Source organism: Sus scrofa, chromosome 9, assembly GCF_000003025.6.
Source record: "Sus scrofa isolate TJ Tabasco breed Duroc chromosome 9, Sscrofa11.1, whole genome shotgun sequence".
In the NCBI taxonomy this organism is placed as follows: Eukaryota; Metazoa; Chordata; class Mammalia; order Artiodactyla; family Suidae; genus Sus; species Sus scrofa.
In genome coordinates this window covers 52,624,106-52,643,636 of record NC_010451.4, presented here as the reverse complement: position 1 = coordinate 52,643,636, position 19,531 = coordinate 52,624,106, and the positions used below count along the sequence as shown (strand labels likewise).

Here is a 19,531-nt window from a genome sequence, read left to right as displayed (position 1 = left end):
CCCACGTGGTGCAGTGGAAATGACTCCGATTAGGAACCAAGAGGTTGCAGGTTCCATCCCTGGCCTGGCCCAGTGGATTAAGGATCCGATGTTGCTGTGAGCTGTGGTGTAGGTTGCTTGGATCATGCATTGCTGTGGCTCTGGTGTAGGCCGGCAGCAACAGCTCCGATTAGACCCCTAGCCTGGGAACCTCTGTATGCCGCTGGTGCGGCCCTAAAAGGACAAAAGACAAAAAAAAAAAAAAAAAAAAAATTCAGCCCCAATGTTACAGCCTTCGTGTTGCCACACAAGAGGCTAAAGAGCTCCCTGCAGCAATTTCTCTGTGTCATATGTTAGGAATAAGGGTATCCTTAACTCTCCCATATACATACGGTGTATGAATAAGTGATGAATAGTCTTATCAGAATATGTAAATGTGGAGTTCCCGATGTGACTGAGTGGGTTAAGAACCTGGTGCTGTCCCTTGGGGTATTCAGGGTTGATCCCTGGCCTGGCTCAGTGGGTTAAGTGTCCGGCGTTGCCACAAGCTGAAACTTAGGTCACAGTTGCAGCTTGGATCCCATGCTGCCGTGGCTGCAGCTCCAATTCCACCCTTACCCTGGACTTCTATATGCTGCAGGTGCCGCCCTGAAAAGAAAAGAAAAAATAAATGTAGATGCTGTTATTTTTCAAAAGTCCTCCTCTTTCTCACTGATAGCTCCCTTCCAGCTTTTTGTATTCGGTTCAAGACACTGCTGTCCCGGGAATGCAGGGAAGGCAGAGAGTCTGTAAATGGCATTGGAAGAAAAATGGGGTTGTTGAAAAGTTATGGAAGCTGTGGAGCTCCAGAGTCCACTAGGGTTGAGACCAAATGTGGGACCAGGCTTAGAGCGGGTGAGGAAGACAAGAGAGTCAGAACAAAAGCTAGAGAGGGAGGACGAAGGATGAGGGACAGGGCAGGTGCGGTGAGGCATGGGAGTCATCCACCTGCAGAGGAGGGAAGGAACCAGGACTTCCTGGGGAGAATTTATGCCTTTGTCTTTTTAAACTTTATTTTATTTTTTAGTGGCACACTTCTGAGATCTGAGAAAATATGGGGTAGGTATAGCTCCTGTGATACTAGGAACTCACAGTAACTTTCAAAGACTTATTCATTTGCAAATCTCATTTTACCCACACCTGGTACATCTCCCCCAGAGAGGGGAGAGGAGAAAAGGCTTTAACTCAGGGTCACCCATGCCATTGACCAGCTTCCCAAACTTCTGAACAGCAAGGAGATTCTATGCCTAAAAGCTCCTTTCCTGCCTTCACTGGGGGCTCAGAGGGTGGGTCTTGGGAAGGGGTGGTGGTGCTGTAGTTGAAAGATGCAGTATTCACAGCCAGGGAGATAAACTCACTAAGATTGGCCACATTTCAGAAAACGTAAACATTCTATTTTAAAAATACACTCTCCAAAAAAATGTCTGGCTATAGACTAACACTTGCTGTCAGATGCTTATAAAAAATAATGCAAACAGAAAATAAAACTTGGTTTCCCAGCATGAGCCTAACTTCTGCTGTGCGACTTTCTAGCCCTAAGAAAGTTCTGCCATGTGAGAGTAGTTGTGAACAAACCGTGGCTACAGGAGCTTCCTTCTGCAGAAAGCAGGCGGGTACCACAGGTGGTAGACTTGGCAGAGAGAGGAACATATGGATTCGACAACAGAAATAGATGTCACCATCTGGCACAAAAGCCCCTCAAATGATCCTTTTACCTCTCTGTCCTACCCCTTATCCAGGTTGAGAGCAGATGGCCTTTGAAATATATTTGGTTTTTTTTTTTTCATGACATAGTCCTGGTTTTAAGCAAATGTAGATAGAAGGTGATGTGTTTTGTCGCAGATGCCTGGCAAAGTGGAATTCAAGGAAGAGGGGAGAAGTTTCTGAGGCTAGACTCAGACATGATGGCTTGGATTAGAACTGGGGCGTTTCCTGCGGGTGTTAGAACAAGAAGAGTATAATCCCCAGGAAGGAGGCAGATCAGCAGGCCAGCTGTTGGTGTGCAAGTGAAACTGATTCCTGGGTAAGAAGTGTCTGCAGAAAGATTTCCTGGAGGCCCTTCTTGCCAGGCCCTAGATGACTTTCAAACCAAATTTCTGGACACAGACATCTTGTAAGGTGGTTTATGTTGTGCAGGATTTGAACAACAGTGCAGGCTATGGCTGTTGGGATGTGGTCAGTAAAGTCAGGTACGCTATGAAGACCTTGCTGGACTTTAACATCTAGAATCTTGGTGGTTGTGCACTTTCAGAGTCTCACCTGGGAGGATGGAATTTGGGGGACAAAGGGCAAACATTTCAATATTTGCTCTTGCTATTGAGTCTGGTTTTGGTTCCTGTGGGCAGGTTGTTCTGTGGAATGCCCCTGTCACCTCAGTACTTCTTTCATCAGCTATGACACCATGCCTAGATTCCAATGACACAACAGCTTCTCATCACATTTTAAAAGCACATCTAGCTGAAAGGTCCTGTTGTGGCTCAGTGGTGAACCTGACTAGTATCCATGAACATGTGATTTTGATCCCTGGCCTCGATCCGTGGGTTAAGGATCCGGTGCAGCTGTGGTATAGGTCACAGATGGAGCTCATGTCTGGCAGCTGTGGCTCTGATTTTGTCTCTAGCCTGGGAACTTCTGTATCCCGAGGGTGTGGCCTGAAAATAAATAAGTAAATAAATAAATAAAAGCACAACCAGATGGACTGGAAAAACCCACCCCTTAAAATGTCTAATAAAGTAAAATCTGAAACAAATCCTCAGATTGAAACTCTTATGTAAACAAGGGTGCCTTTGCTGCAGGCATTGTTGCCATTATAACTCACCTTGAGGAGGTTCCCTATTTACTTAAAGCTGAACTATCTGTGGGTTAAAGAACATGCTGCTCCATTTGGGTCAGAGTAGTGCTGGCCACACACACCTGTTGTCTTTTTCAGACTAGGCGGGACCCACTGATGCATGCTGTGTGGGTGGGGTATGTTTGGAATGGGGTGAAACTCCGGACACCTCTTCAGAGTCTCTCCTGACACAGTGGATGGCTGGAGAGGCCTCTGTCTGGCCTCTCATCTACTCTAGAGACTGGAGAGGGTCCTAGCTCTGTTGATGGTCAATCAGAATTCCACACACACCCCCCTTCCAGATCCATGAGAAGGAAGAGGAAGAGTTCAATGAGAAGAGTGAACATGATTCTGGTATCAACGAGGAGCCTCTACTCACAGCAGATCAGGTACAAATCTTTCTTGGTTCATGGAACTTTCTGTTCTTTTGACAGTGAGAAAGTCAGAGTACACACTTGTCCACATCCCATTCAGGTGATAGAAAAATGTATGGCCTAGTTGTGGCTGTGTCGATAACTTAAGGTGTCTTTGATAAGGGATTCATGTCTCTTTATGCCTCGCTTTACCCGCCTGCAGTAAATAGGAATATAATTCCTGATGTGTGTGTTTGATGGGTCTGTGTTTGGTATGAGCCAGAGACAGGCACAGGGCCTACCGCCCTCATTTCCTGCTAAGCCTCTTAATTGCAACTCATTGTGCTTGGAGTCAAGACTTTTATTCAACAAGGGTTCCAAATAAGTGTTCTCACAAGAATAGAAATGGCAGATGAGGCTTTCAAGTGGTGGATATTTTCTCATATTTCATAGAACACTGAAAATGTTGAGCCTTCCAAAGGGAATCTTAGAGACACTCATTTGTATATATATTGCTTCACATTTTATTGTTACTTATGTTTTGAGTTTAATAATTTGTTACTTAGGGAGATTATTCCTGGGTCTCTGGATTCCTTAGCCTTTCAGTCAACAAAAAGTTATGAGAGCTTGTCTTTTTAAAAATTTTAAATTTATTTATTTATTTGGCTTTCTAGACCTGCACCCACAGCATGTGGAAGTTCCCAGGCTAGGTGTCAAATTGGAGCTGCAGCTGCTGGCCTATACCACAGCCACAGTAACACCAGATCCAAGCCGCTTCTTTGACCTACACCACAGCTCACAGCAATGCCGGATCCTTGACCCACTGATCGAGGCCAGGGATCGAACCCTCATCCTCATGGATACTAGTCAGATTTGTTTCCGTTGCACCACAATGGGAACTCCCTATCGCACTTGTCTTGAACAAGCACCTTTCAAATGTTTGCACAGAGTGGTTCAGAAAAAGCTCCAGCAGGAGCTTCTTTCATATCTGTGGTAAAAGGTGGGATGTAAACAGATAAGGATCAAGCGATTAAAGGGAACTGGATTAAAAGGCATAGGGGCTATAGCATTATTCTTGTGAATGTGGGGGGACATAAAATCCAGTGATGCAAGTTTAATGGCGACTACGCTGAGAGAAAGAGAACTTCAGCCATAAAGTTCTGAAGGAGGTTGTGACATTTGCCTGCATTCTCTGAACGGCTTGCAGTAGTCAGAAAGTTTCCCCTAAAATTGTGAGTGGGGATGGAAAAATCTTGGGGATAAAATAGAAATTATCCTAAAGGAGGGGACCTTACGTGCCTTTGTCTTTGGTCAGCCTAACATAAAGGAATCCACTTCAAAGACCAGTGGCCTTGGAGCCAGAGACCATCACGACATGGAGAACAGACAAATAAAACATAAATCAGATGCACCGTTATGACCAGACTCGTGGATGGCTCCTTTTCAGAAGCGGTCTTTGCGTCCTCCATTTTCTTCATGTGTAAACAATTAATGTACAAAATCGTTCGATCTTATTCCTTTTGGCTGTTCTCTAATTTTACTCTCTTTTCAAGGTGCTGTCCCTCCATAGGAGTCTAGGTTATTTCTCCTCTCCAGACTCTTCCTAACCTTTTATTTTCAGTTTTTGCTTTTTTTTTTTTAAGGGCCACACCTGTGGCACATGTAAGTTTACCGGCTAGGGGCTGAATCGGAGCTGCATCTGCCAGCCTTCACCACAGCTACGTATACACAGGATCCGAGACACATCTGCGACTACACCATAGCTCGTGGCAATGCTGGATCCTTAACCCACTGAGGGAGACCAGGGATCCAACCCGAGTCCTCATGGATACTAGTCGGGCTCGTTACCGCTGAGCCACGACAGGAACTCCTCCCCATCCTTTTATTATTTCCTTATCTTCATTTGCACTTGTTGTTGGGTAGCTTTAGTTCCTGTCCAGGTGAATTCTGGAGGAATAGCTGTTTTTCTCTCTGTAAAAAGCAACTCCCCATTTTGAGTTGTCCGAGGAACACTTTGTTTTTTCCCAGTCACAAGCAATTAATGATCTGGGTTTTGCGTTAGAGCTGGGTAGATAAAATATTTCCCCACTTAGAAAGAAAATACTCAGCAAATTGAAGTAAATGTTCCCTTCCAGGCAGCTCTGCATTGTTTCCTGAAAGAGCAGTTTATTTCCAATAAAGCACTCATCTAAATGGTGTTCTTGGAAGAGGTTTTCCATTAAAGGGTGCTGTACATTAAAGGGAGAGTATATGGAAGCCTTCAATCAGATCTATTTTTATGATTATTCAGTATTTATTAAGTAACAATATTGCTTTAGGAATTTTACAGACAGCAAATTAGGAACATCCTTAACTGATCAAAATTTAAGCTGGACCGTCCCCACAGAAGAGAACAGCGAGCGCTCCCTTGTGTCCTTTCCACAGGTGATTGAGGAGATTGAGGAGATGATGCAGAACTCCCCGGACCCTGAAGAGGAAGAGGAGGTTCTGGAAGAGGAGGATGGGGGAGAGACCTCCTCCCAGGCGGACTCCGTCCTCCTGCAGGAGATGCAGGCCTTGACCCAGACCTTTGACAACAACTGGTCCTATGAAGGTGAGGCTCATGGGGGCAGGTCTGCCCATGGTGAACAGGGCTCTGCCAGGCAGGGCACCTGGCTCACATAGCTAGCGGAGCCTTGAATCTAAGTAGTCGGCGATGCCTGTCTTTCTTTCTTTCTTCCTTCCTTCTTTTCTTCCTTTCTTTTCTTTTTCTTTTTTTCATTTTTGGCCTCTCTGCAGCGTAAGGAGCTCCTGGCCCAGGGATCAGATCAAAACGCAGTCTTGACCTAAGCCAAAGCTGTGGCAATGCTGGATTCTAAACCCACTATTCCAGGCTGGGGATCAAACCTGCCTCCCAGAGCTCTCAAAACACTGCCAATCCCATTGTGGCAAAGCAGGAGGCAATGCCTTTGTTAAATTAAGCAAAATTAAAATGGTAAAACTGGAGTTCCTGCTGTGGTGCAGCGGAAACAAATCCAACTAGGAACCATGAAGTTGAGGGTTCGATCCCTGGCCTCGTTCATTGGGTTAAGGATTCAATGTGGCCGTGAGATGTGGTGTAGGTCGCAGATGCGGCTTGTATCCTGCATTGCCTATAGCTGTGGTATAGGCCGGCAGCTGTAGCTCTGATTCTGAACCCTCTCTTCAAAAGGTTGCTGCCTTAAAGTCAATGAAAAAAAAAAAAATACAGAGTTCCCATTGTGGCTCAGCATTAACAAACTCGACCAGTATCCATGAGAACATGGGTTCCATCCCTGGCCTTGCTCGGTGGGTTTAGGATCCAGCATTGCTGTGAGCTGGCCAACAACTACAGCAACTACAACAACTACGGCTCTAATTCAACCCTTAGCAGGAACTTCCACATGCCTCGGATGTGGCCCTAAAAAACAAACAAACAAAACAAATGGGAATGATAATAATATCTCATATTTGTGTTTTATTTTTTAAATTAAATCAATTTTTTTTTGTCTTTTTAGGGCCTCACCTGTGGCATATGGAGGTTCCCAGGCTAGGGTTCGAATCAGAGCTGTAGATGCTGGCCTATGCCAGAGCCACAGCAATGCAGGATCCTTAACCCACTGAGCGAGGCCAGGAATTGAACCTTCATCCTCATGGATACTAGTCAGGTTCATTTCCTCTGAGCCATGACGGGAAATCCTAAATTAATTTTTTTTTAAAAAATTTATGGCCACACCTGCAGGATTGAGCTGTTAGGATTGAGCTGAATCTTCTGAGAGGTTAAGCGACTTGTTGGAGGCCACCGTTGGGGGAGTATAATTAAAAAGTAAAATCCCTTCCCCATCCAGAAAACCTCTCCACGGAAGTAGAGGAGAAAGAAAACAATTTTATTATTGAATAACTTTAGGTCAGAATGTGCTGTACATCCCGGTCAGTTCGATAAAGGGCTTGCAAAACTGGAAAGAAATCGCACAGTTGTCACCACCAAGTGGACACAACTCCTTCATTGATTAAATTTCGCAATTTGGAGTCAAGTGGCAAGTTAGTTCCCTGTGATCTTTCTCAATGATGACTTTCAAAGCAGCAGCTCCCAGATGCTTCAGGAAACATGCCTGAGTCCCGAGACTGGCAAGAGGCCTGTTTAACCATTAAAATGATTGGTATACATTTGAAAAGGACAGAGAAAGAGATTCTGAAAGGAAAGGGAGGTGGTGGAGAGGGGAAGTCTCTTCCCTTATTTTCAGTCGGGAGAATCAACACTCATTATTATTATTATTGTTGTTGTTGTATTTTCAAGCGTCTTAATTTAAAAAAAAATTTTGTATTATTTTATTATTTGTCTTTTGAGGGCTGCACCCATGGCAGATGAAACTTCCCAGGCTAGGGGTCAAATCGGAGCTACAGCTGCCGGCCTACACCACAGCCACAGCAATGCCAGATCTGAGCTGCGTCTGTGACCTACACCACAGCTAACGGCAATGTCAGATCCTCAACCCACTGAGCAAGGCCCGGGATGGAACCCACGTCCCCATGGATGCCAGTCAGGTTTGCTAACCGTTGCGCCATGATGGGAACTCCTAAGCCTCTTATTTTTAATTTGTATTTTCCCCTACCCCACATTCAAGTGGTAAGGGGTGGAGCCCAAATTCGAAGGCAGGCAGTTTAACTGCAGAGTCCACATTCTTAATCTCTGTATCGAATTAACTCTCTGACAACAGGTTTGTAGTAATTATGATCCTGCAAAGAAAGAGGTGGATGAAGCGTGAAATTAAAAGGTGTGACAGCAGCGGCAGAACCTAGGATTAATTTCATCAATCTGTAGGGATAATGGCAACTGTACTGCGGGAGGGGCCTCACTCCCTGCGAGTAGATCCTGGGTGGGGATCAGGCGGCGGCGAGAGAGAGAAGGGATAGTCAGGATATAAAGGTCCCAACATGGATTCAAAGAGTGGTGAAAAGAGAGCCGTGATCTGAAGAACCGTGCCCTCTGGGGCCCTGAAGAGCAGAGGCGGGCGATGGCAAGCAGAAGGAATCTGTTGGGAACCTTGAAGTGGATTTGGCGGTGGCGCTGCTTTCACAGCTGCCCCAGTCAGGCCATTCTCCACCACACAAAGGTCCCACACATAGAACTGTTCAGCCCAGACTCAGGAAAATAGCTGAAACGCAGAGTGAAATGGCAAAAACAGAAGGAGGAGGACAGCTCCCAAGAGTGAAAGAAAGGGGAAGGTCAGAGCAAGTCAGCAAATACCCGGGCAGGGCAGAAGCAAAAAGGAAGATGGGTCCTGATGTGGAAACAAAAGATGCCATTAGCTGAAAAAGAATGGATGTGTGTGTGTGTATAATTGAATCCCTTTACTGTACAGCAGAAATTAACACAATATTGTAAATCCACTCTACTTCAAAAGTGGTTTTTGTTTTTGTTTTTGTTTTTTTGTCTTTTTGCCTTTTCTAAGGCTGCTCACGTGGCATATGGAGGTTCCCAGGCTAGGGGTCTAATCGGAGCTACAGCCTCCGGCCTATGCCAGAGCCACAGCAACGACAGATCCAAGCTGTGTCTTCAACCTACACCACAGCTCACGCCAACTCCGGATCCTTAACCCACTGAGCAAGGCCAGGGATCGAACCCGCAAGCTCATGGTTCCTAGTCGGATTCGTTAAGCACTGAGCCACAGTGGGAACTCCCAAAAGTGTTTTTAAATGAAGAAAGAAAAAAAAAAGATGCCATTAAAAAGGGGCTCATTTGAAAAGATGTTCCCAAATCTACTTTATTTTTTCTTTTTTAGGGCCACACCTGAAGCATATGGAAGTTCCCAGGCTAGGGGTCGAATGGGTGCTACAGTTGCTGGCCTACGCCACAGCCACAGCAACACCAGATCCAAACCAAATGTGCGAGCTACACTGCAGCTCACCACAACGCCGGATCCTTAGCCCACTGAGTGGGCTAGGGATTAAACCTGCATCCTCATGGGATACTAGTCGGGTTCATTACTGCTGAGTCACGATGGAAGCTCCTCTACTTCATTTTTAATAATTAAATTTAATTGCTAAATCCATAGGTTTTTTTTTTTCCTTCTGTACTCACTGCATGTGGAAGTTTCCAGGCCAGGGGTCGAACCCACACCTTAGCAATGACCTGAGATGCTGTAGTGATAATGTATAACAGAACTCCACCCCATCTACTTTTATTATTATTATTATTATTAAAATACTGTTGATTTACAGTATTTTGCCAATTTTTGCTGTACAGCGAAGTGACCCAATCAGCCATAAGTATTCATTTCTTTTGTTATATTGTCTTCCATTGTGATTTATCCCAAGTGATTTGATATAGTTTCCTGTGCTATATAGTGGGACCTTTTTGCTTATCCACTCTTAATGTAATAGTTTGCATCTACTAACTTCAAACTTCCAGTCTAGACAAAAAAACAAAACAAAACAAAACAAAACAAAAAAAACCCTCCCAGTCCATCCCACTCCCTCCTCCTCCCCCTTGACATCACAGTTCTGTTCTCTATGTCTATGAGTCTCTCTCTGTTTTGTAGATAGGTTCATTTGTGCCATATTTTAGATTCCACATTTAAGTGGTATCATATGGTATTTGTCTTTCTCTTCCTGACTCACTTCACTTAGTCTGAGAATCTCTAGTTGCATCCATGTTGCTGCAAATGGCATTATTTTGTTCTTTTTTATGGCTGAGTAGTATATATACCTATTGATTAAGAAGATGTGGTATATGTATATACCACATCTTCTTAATCAATAAATCTGTTGATGGACATTTAGGTTGTTTCCATGTCTTGGCTATTGTCGAAAAGTGCTGCTATGAACATAGGGGTGCATTTATCTTTTTGAATTATAGTTTTGTCCAGATATATGCCCAGGAGTGGGATTGCTGGATCATATGGTCATTCTGTTTTTAGTTTTCTGAGGAACCTCCATAATCTACTTTAGATGAAGAAGTCTTAGGGGACAAGAATTTAAAGTAAAGTGATCTGTGTCCCGTTATCCAAAGTTCCCTTTCCTTTTCTTTAACAGTAGTAGGGACTTGAGTACCAATGAGCCAGGCTTATTTTTCTATGCATGTTACCCATCTTTACATGTTTCACATATTTTTGGATACACGCCCTGCGACACAGGACAGTAGGTATACAGAAAGTCTCAGATCACTCTGCCTATTTTGCTGCCTGCTGTGTCTTGATCAGGTTGGGGAATAAACACTACCTCTCTATAGCTCTTCAGCTCAGATGCCAAGCCTCTTTTTCATGTTTTCCCCCCTCCAATTCTTGACCCACTTCACGTGTGGAATATTATAGAGACAGAGGAAAAATAGGAGGATGAGGATCAAAAAGCCACACATCTGCCCAAACACATTTTTGTGGACAGAGTTCACAGGGCTCCTTGGAGGCTGTTTTTCCTTCTTCCTCTGTTTCCCCAAAATGATGTTCTCTTCCATAGTTGATAACAGGGCCTCCCCCTGGCACACCCCTAAATTGTGAAGGTCTTTCGTGGCCTTTTGGGGAGCCATAGGCTGAGAGTCTCCTCCAGACCCTTCAGGCAGCCTAGGCCCAGGGACCCTCTCCAGTGGGCTGGGCTGGATGTGGTGTCCCTGCGGGACCGTCTTCTTCCTGCAGGACTGAGGCACATGTCTGGGTCCGAGCTGACAGAGCTGCTGGACCAGGTGGAGGGTGCCATCCGAGACTTCTCGGAGGAGCTGGTGCAGCAGCTGGCCCGCCGGGACGAGCTGGAGTTTGAGAAGGAAGTGAAGAACTCCTTCATCACGGTGCTCATCGAGGTGCAGAACAAGCAGAAGGAGCAGCGAGAAATGATGAAGAAGAGACGGAAAGAGAAAGGGCTGAGCCTGCAGAGCAGCCGGATAGAGAAGGGAAGCCAGATGCCTCTCAAGGTAAAAGGACAGCCCAGCTGGGGGACCAGGTTCCCACTGTCAGCCCCAGGACCAGTCCTGCCATGGCCTCAGACAGACCTGTCCTGAGCAGTGACTGTGAGCAGGACATGTGGCCAGACAGCGAGGCCATGAGATGGGGAAGAGCCCACCTCTCTCCTCTGCTTCCTGAGAGGATGCCTGGTCTAACTGGAGGAGACAGGAGGTAACACTAGAAAATAAGTGACTGCGGATATGCTCTCACAGGCAAGACTGCAGAAAGTGGGGTGAGGGCATTTAGGATTGAGGGGACTTGGGGTCTGAGTCCTTGCTACCAAGCACAGCTCACAGTCCTGACTCATCTCTTTAGGATGTCAGCAGGGTGTTTCAGGATTTAAACATTAGATGCCTCACCTTATTGGTTTGGGGTTTTTTGTTTTTGTTTTTGTTTTTTTGGTCTTTTTAGGGCTGCACCCGTGGCATATGGAGGTTGCCAGGCTAGGGGTCCAATCGGAGCTGTAGCCACTAGCTTACACCACAGCCACAGCAATGAAAGATCGGCGGAACTGTGTCCGCAACCTATACCACAGCTCACAGCAATGCTGGATCCTTAACCCACTGAGCAAGACCAGGGATCGAACCCACATCCTCATGGATACTAGTTGGGTTCATTAACTGCTGATCCATGACGGGAACTCCTCACCTTATTGTTGACTGATTCTTCTAACCAGTGGTACTTAATCAGGGACACTCAGCAGAATCATTGAAGGAGCTTTCTCAAAATACCTTTTCCTGGGCTCTTTCCCAGACCTACTGAATTGGGCCAGGCATGTGCATTTGGAAAAATCTTTCCAGATGAGGATGCTTGCTGTACATCTGCCTTTCCTAATAGCTGGGCATTTGTTTTTTTTCCCTGAGATATTTGCATCGTCATCTGCCCAAATTTCCCCATGCTGCTTTATGTTTCTATTTGCACAAAGGAGGCTGCAGTGGGGAAAGCCAGGCGTGCACAGTGAGGGGGAGGAGGGAGACTCATTGCAGAAGAGTCTTTGAGACTCTTCTCTTTCTTCCTGCAAAGCTCGGGCTGAAATCCTGTCTCTTAGCCCAGGTCCTTTACCCTCCAGGGGCAGAAGCTGGGGCTGCAATTGGGACACTGTGGAGACTGATGGGTCCGGGTAGCTTAGGAAGGACCCAAGAGTCCCGGGTGATGTGTACTGAGCAGGAAGCATTTGCCCTTCTGAGTCTCTCTATCCTTCCCCAGCGCTTCAGCATGGAAGGCATCTCCAACATCCTGCAGAGCGGCATCCGCCAGACTTTTGGCCCCTCAGGAACTGACAAGCAGGTACAACCCATCTCCCTGCTCCCAGCTTTCTTCTCAAACTCTCTCGACTTGGCCTCAACAATTGGGAGGGCAGGGAGATGGTGAAGTACTAGAATTATCTCAGTGCTTAGGTGAGGGGAAGGGGAGGGAGAGGGGATGTCCTAAGAATTTCTTCCACTTCAAGGAGGAACAGAAAGTGTCTTTTTAAAGGCAAATAGTTTTTTGAGCTCTGATATCATAGGGCATGGATAAAACTTAAAACTCAGCACTACTTGTAGACCTATGAGTTAAGTTGTTTTGAGAACAAACTGCAGGGACTTCCCATTGCGGCTCAGCAGAAACAAACCTGACTAGGATCCATGAGGATCCATAAGGGCATGGGTTCAATCCCTGGCCTCTCTCAGTGGGTTGAGAATCTGGGGTTACTGTGAGCTGTGGTGTAGGTCACAGACGTGGCTTGGATCCTGAGTTGCTGTGGCTGTGGCTGAGGCCGGCAGCAGTAGCTCTGATTCGACCCCTTGCCTGGGAACCTCCATATACCTTGGAGGTAAAATATACCTATGGCCCTAAAAAAAAAAGACAGAAGAAAAAAAAAGAAAAAAAAAAAAGAAAAAACTGCATTAAAGGGGAATTTACTTCATGAAAGATCCCATCCAAGAGATTCACTAATTCCCCAACACTGGGCCACCAGCTAAGCCCGTCCCATCAAGACTGCCCTTTAGTTGCCCCGTTGACTGTAACCCACACTGCAGGTCTTTTGTTCGACTCCATTTAGTCAATTACTTGCCTGAGGAGTGGCTTGCATTTCTGGCTGTTGGGAGCCTGCCCTCTGCTAAGCTCCGATGCTGGGCTCTCAGGCCATACAAAGATGAGCAGGTCCTGGTCCTGCCCTCAATGAATGCATCGTCTAATAGACGAGGCTGTGTGTCAACGAGATTGAGATTCTGCACAAGAACTGCATATGTTTTAGACATATTTGTAGCTGAATCCTAAGTGTTAGAATTCTGGAACTATGATCTGAGAAGAGATTTTCGGAAGTTTAACCCAGTCCTCTCGTTTCACAGCGGTGACAACTAAGGCCCAGAGAGATTAGGCATTTTCCCAAGGCCACACTGCTAGTAGCAGGGCCAGGAATAAAAAACAATACGGGCTAGGAATAAAACACAAGCCTCTTGGCTTTTAACTTAGTGCTCTTCTCGTTCACAACCCCAGGCTCCCTCAGAACCTTCCAGGTCTCTCTGGCCAGTGTTCTTTGCTATCCCCCGACCCTAAAATGACTCTGTTGTAGGAGCATCTCATCTCCAGCAGAGGGAGCAAACTCAACATCACAGACCCAGGGTGGGGTTGAGGTTTTCTCACCTGTCATTTTGACAAAAGAGAAACCATTCATTCTCAAATTACACTGCAGAGGATAAGAAAATATAATCCCTCTGCCCCCTTAGAATATTCTCTGCTCTCAGCCTAAAGGAGAAAAAGCTCACCAGGATTCCTAAATAATCAAAAATTCCCTTTTGTCAGAAGAATATATTAGTTGGAGTGAAGAGACATTTTTCCTGGCTACTATGGGAAAGTCTTACCTTTTTTTTTGGTATTTTTTTAAAGGACCGCACCCACAGTATTTGGAGGTTCCCAGGCAAGGAGTCGAATCCAACCTGCAGCTGCCGGTCTGCACCACAGCCACAGCAATGCCAGATTTGAGCCAAGTGTGGTGCTACCCACACCACAGCTCATGGCCACACCACATCCTTAAGCCACTGAGCAAGGCCAGGGAATGAACCTGCATCCTCATGGATCCTAGTCAGATTCTTTTCCACTGAGCCACAATGGGAACTCTGGGAAAGTCTTAAGTTTAAAGAGACATTTTCCAAAGACAGAAGTAAACTCCCGAGGCAATGGTGGGTACGTTATATGGGTGTTGTCAAGGATGTCGAATTTGACAGATGGTGTTTCTTAGACAAAATCACGATCCCCATGCAAGTTGTCAGCCATATCTCAGTCCTCTGGGAACCATGCTTCTGTCTCACGTGCCACATGCCCCATGTGTTTCCTAGTATCTGAACACAGTCATCCCTTATGAGAAGAAGGCCTCGCCCCCGTCGGTGGAAGACCTCCAGATGCTGACCAACAGTGAGTTTCTCCCATCCTCGGCCAGACCACCTGCTCACCTCTTTCCCCCATGCCCTGTGGGCTGTACCCTTGGTGTCATTGAAACGGTACCTGAGGTACCGGAGCAGTTTCGATGGGTCAAAATGTGCTCCACACCGTTGCATCATGTCCCTTGCATGGGGTAAAAGCAGAGGGCTCTGCAGCGGTAGCCAGATCTGCCTTGTCTACTCCTGGTTCCTGTAAGGAAGAGGTTGGGGCGGTCGGGGGGCAGCAGTGGTGTGCAGGGGCTTTTTGTGGTTCACACACAGTTCCCAAGGCTGTGCACTCTCTGCCTTGTCTGTTCTTTCTTCTGCAGACTGAAGTTGTCTTGTCAGAACTTGTGTCTCTAAAGGCAGGCAGCCCAGTCCATGGGACTGGCTGTGTTTTTAATGAGAAGCAAGGTTCCTTGGGTGGGGTAAGGCTGAGTGGAGAGATTAGAGTCTGGGTTTCCTTCTAGGCAATGACTGTCTCCTCTCCTACACTTGGACTCTATTGTCAAGTAATATTAATACACATTGTGAGCTCTGGGAGAAAACAGCACGTGATAAAGGGCCTTTGGTAGGCAAAATATACATCAAACACTACAACCCCCAAAGGGCCGGGGGCACATGGTCTTAGCCATCAGTGTCAGCTTAATTCTTTTAGGAAGAGAAAAATCCTAGGCTGAGATGTGGGGACAGGCTCAGTGAATCAGGAGAACATCCGTCTCCCTGGCAACCGTGGGCTGTGGACCGAGTTGAGTGACACACTAACCAGGCTGCCCAGCCCATTGCCATGCAGCCTCTGAGGGATGGGACTGCCACGGGGATGTTTGATGCTCTAGGGGATGGGAAGAAGAGCTTCATTGGTTTCACTGGGGGAGATAGGCCCAGTGCTAAAGGTGCCCAGTTTCATTTTTCGAATTTTGGAGAACTAAAGCAGGAGGTTCTGGTAAACAGAAATCTTGCCTACATCAGTGGATACTGCGACCTTGAGAATCTGGAATTTTAAATTCAAAGTACCTCGGCTTCCTCTTAACTCATTTGAAGCTCCTTTATTTGCATAAATACACACTAAGGTTGTTCTTTTTTTTTTTTTTTAAAGGGAGCAGATAGAAATGAGCTGACATTTATTGGTGTTTATGTTGTCACAAGGAGTAAGCGTTTGGAAAATAATTTGGACAAATTATGAAGGTTGATATACTTCATGCTCTTTTTTAAAAAAAGGGAAGAGTTATAAATTTATTACAGATACCTGTTCAGGAATGCAATGTAAAATCCTTTCGTCTTAATTAAGAAACAGTGGGTTTGTTTATATTTTTCAAGTTCATTTAAAACATTCAAAGCTGGAGTATATCCATCATTTAGAATACTTTGGAAACATAGAAAAGTGAACAAAGGGAAACAAATAACTTCTGGTTCCCTGCACTGTGGTATTTTTCAGCCACAGTATTTTATGCCTTTTCCATATAGTTGGGATTATACTGGCTATAAAATTTCATATCATGATTTTAGTCACATCCGTTAACATTTGGTTAACATTCTTTTTATGGCTCTCTCTTCTGTCATGTGGACATACCACATTATAATACTTTATTCCTTTTCAAAGAAAAAGCTGCCAACTTTCCTGAATACCAATTCTCCTGCAGGTTATGAAAGCTCTCTTTTTGGGCATATCCTTGTGTGGGCTTGCGAACACTGTCTTCTTTTTGTCCCCCTCCTAAGTCAAGGATGTCGGCCAAAGACCAGCTCTGGGGACTGGACAGTTCATATACATTTTAGATTTTGGAGATCACCTTAGTCACATATTTTTTTTTTTTTTTTTTTTTGTCTTTTGTCTTTTGGTTGTTGTTGTTGCTATTTCTTGGGCCGCTCCCTCGGCATATGGAGGTTCCCAGGCTAGGGGTTGAATTGGAGCTGTAGCCACCAGCCTACACCAGAGCCACAGCAACGCGGGATCCAAGCCGCGTCTGCAACCTACACCACAGCTCACGGCAACGCCGGATCGTTAACCCACTGAGCAAGGGCAGGGACCGAACCCGCAACCTCATGGTTCCTAGTCGGATTCGTTAACCACTGCGCCACGACGGGAACTCCACCTTAGTCACATATTAACTGAGTGCATTTGTTGTATTTTTATGGCTCTGTCTTCTTGGTGGGCAGCATTTAGTCTTCTGTGCTCAGGTGTAAAGTATTTCCAGCCTGTTACATTGATATTAATTCATACCCAAAAATACAGAAGAAATGAGACAAAAGAAACCAATGCTTAGAGGGCCTCTGGTCCAGTTCTTTTTCTGGACCTGGCCATGGACTCCTGCCACCCTCAGGCTCTGTTCCTCACCCACTCCTGAGTTTTGGAGTCAAGCTTCATGACTCTGACTTGCAACTAGGCAGAGCAAGGACCTGGGAATGGACCGAGTGTCCCTCCATTGTTACGGCTGCCTCCTGATCCTAGCCATTGAGGCCAGCTGCTCTGTAGTGTTTTCACCACTTGAAAAAATACTACATGTTCATTGGAAAAAGCCGGACACTGTAGAGATACAAGGCAGAAAGGAACATCCTCTGGGGCCTCACACTCAGAGGTAACCACTTATAACTGTTCCATGCACATGCTTCCAGATTTGTTCTGTGGCTATTAGCATTTATTATTTATTCATCTAAAATTAATACACAAAGCTCTGCAGCCTTTCTCCTTTGATAAGTATGTCTTGTACATATTGATCGCTCTCATTTTTCATAAAGCTGTTTAAGACTGTGTATATATATATACCATAGTTTACTTAAGACATCTAGTGATAAAGTAATCTATCATTGGATAAACTCCCATTCTCATTTTTTGATATTATAAACAAAGTCCAGATACTTTTCTTAAAGGGTTTTCTACAAAGCTGACTTTCACAGCATAAATTATGAATATGAGAAAGTGCCACCTAGTTTAATAACAGAAAAAAGATCTGTTTTTAAAACTTTTTTCTTTCTTTCTACTTTTTTTTTTTGGCTTTTTAGGGCTGCATATGTGGCATATGGAAGTTCCCTGGCTAGGGATTGAATCAGAGCTACAGCTGCCGGCCTACACCACAGCCACAGCAATGCAGGATCTGAGCTATGTCTGTGACCTACACCACAGTTCACAGCAATCCTAGATACTTAACCCACTGAATGAGGCCAGGGATCAGACCTGCAACCTCATGGTTACTAGTCGGGTTCTTACTAGTTGGGTTCGTTACTGCTGAGCCACAATGGGAACTCCTCTATTTTTAAAACTTAAAAAAAGGAAGCCTTTAGGCTTTAGTAACTTTCTTCTTGTTTGCTTCATGGGTAGGTCATATCCCGTTTCAACAAGAATTCTGGAGTTCCCATCATGGCTCAGCAGTTAACGAACCCAACTAGCATCTATGAGGATGTAGGTCCGATCCCTGGCCTTGCTCAGTGGGTTAAGGATCCGGTGTTGCCATGAACTATGGTGCGGGTCCAAGATGAGGCTTGGATCCTGTGTTGCTGTGGCTGTGGTGTAGGCCGGCAGCTACAGCTCTGATTGGACACCTAGCCTGGGAACCTCCATATGCTGCAGGTGTGGCTCTAAAAAGACAAAACAAGCACACACAAAACAAGAAGTCTGTAAGCTCCTTGAGGGTCGCTAACACTTTTGCCTTTCTGCAAATTCTAGCGCTGTGCTGGGCATTGAGTAATTAGGGCCATACCTGTGGCATATGGGAGTTCCCAGGCTAGGAGTCGAATCAGAGCTACAGCTGCCAGCCTACACCACAGCCACAGCAATGCCAGATCTGAGCTCATGGCAATGCTGGATCCTTTAACCCACTGAGCAAGGCCAGAGATAGAACCTGAATCCTTATGTTTACTAATCAGGTTGGTTACTGCTGAACCACAACAGGAACTCCCAAAAATAGATATTTGTTAAATTAAATTCCGTTGCTATTAAAGAGCTGGAGGTGAGAACTTTTCTAATAATAATGTATGTTCATATGAATAGAATGTCTTTAAAGATAGATTTATAAGTAACTCAGTGATGTGACAGCTGTTATTAACATTTGGATTACATCTGAAAGCTGATTCTTTTAAAATTTGCTTTATTTATTTATTTTGCTTTTTAGGGCTGCTTCTGTGGCATGTAGAAGTTCCCAGGCTAGGGGTCAAATCAGAGCTGCAGCTGCTGACCTATACCACGGCCATAGCAATGCCACATCTGAGTCACATCTGTGACCTATACCACCACTCACGGCAATGCCAGATCCTTAACCCACTGAGCAAAGCCAGGGATCGAACCCATGTCCTCATGTATACTAGACGGGTTTGTAACCACTGACCCATGGTGGGAACTCTGCTTTATTTATTTTTATAATTATTAAAGGTACATAGTTAGGGAGATCCCTGGTGGTCTAGCGGTTAAGGATCTGGTGTTGTCATTGCTGTGGCTTGAGTCACTGGTGTGGCTCGGGTTCGATCCCTGGCCTGGGAACTTCTGCATGCTGTGGGCATGGCCAAAAAAAGGAGATACTTAGGAGATAGAGTGGACATTATAGATGACCAAGAAATAAAAATTTTAAAAGGTAAAGGACAAAAGACAAAGGGAAAAATCAAGTTATCAGTTATCTGGCTCTCTTGGTGGATTCTCCTTCATCAGCAGGTGGAATGCTGACTCTTCTGAGAGTTTTCTAGACTTTGCTCAGTACTCGGCGAATGTCTGGAGTCCTTGTCACCTCTCTCACTCACTCGGGATAGGTGGGTTGTCTGGCCTTGGAAGAGCTCTGCGCCCTGATGCATCTTGGCTCCTCTCTCTCCCCCTCCCAGTTCTCTTTGCCATGAAGGAAGATAATGAGAAGGTGCCCACTTTGCTGACGGACTACATTTTAAAAGGTAAGAGAAGCCCTGGCCATGGGAAGCAGAAGCTGCCTCTGGGGGCCCTCCCCCAGAACAGCTGTCCTCCCAGAGTGTCCAAGCCAGTCCAGACCGGGCATGGCCGGGAGACTCAGTGGACAATTGTGAGGAGGC

The 19,531-nt window shown here is 45.5% G+C and overlaps 1 protein-coding gene across 2 annotated transcripts in view; it reads left to right on the top strand.

Moving 5' to 3' along the window:
- Positions 1-19,531, top strand: part of FEZ1 (fasciculation and elongation protein zeta 1) — a 51,486-nt gene that overhangs the window by 29,024 nt on the left and 2,931 nt on the right. Inside the window, exons 4-9 of one of the 2 annotated variants that reach the window (XM_013979543.2) lie at positions 3,151-3,237; positions 5,626-5,794; positions 10,830-11,101; positions 12,339-12,419; positions 14,450-14,525; positions 19,331-19,396. In XM_013979543.2, coding sequence (XP_013834997.1) covers positions 3,151-3,237; positions 5,626-5,794; positions 10,830-11,101; positions 12,339-12,419; positions 14,450-14,525; positions 19,331-19,396 — 751 coding nt within the window. The remainder of the gene's footprint in view (positions 1-3,150; positions 3,238-5,625; positions 5,795-10,829; positions 11,102-12,338; positions 12,420-14,449; positions 14,526-19,330; positions 19,397-19,531) is intronic. The other variant, XM_021063094.1, reaches the window with a different exon arrangement.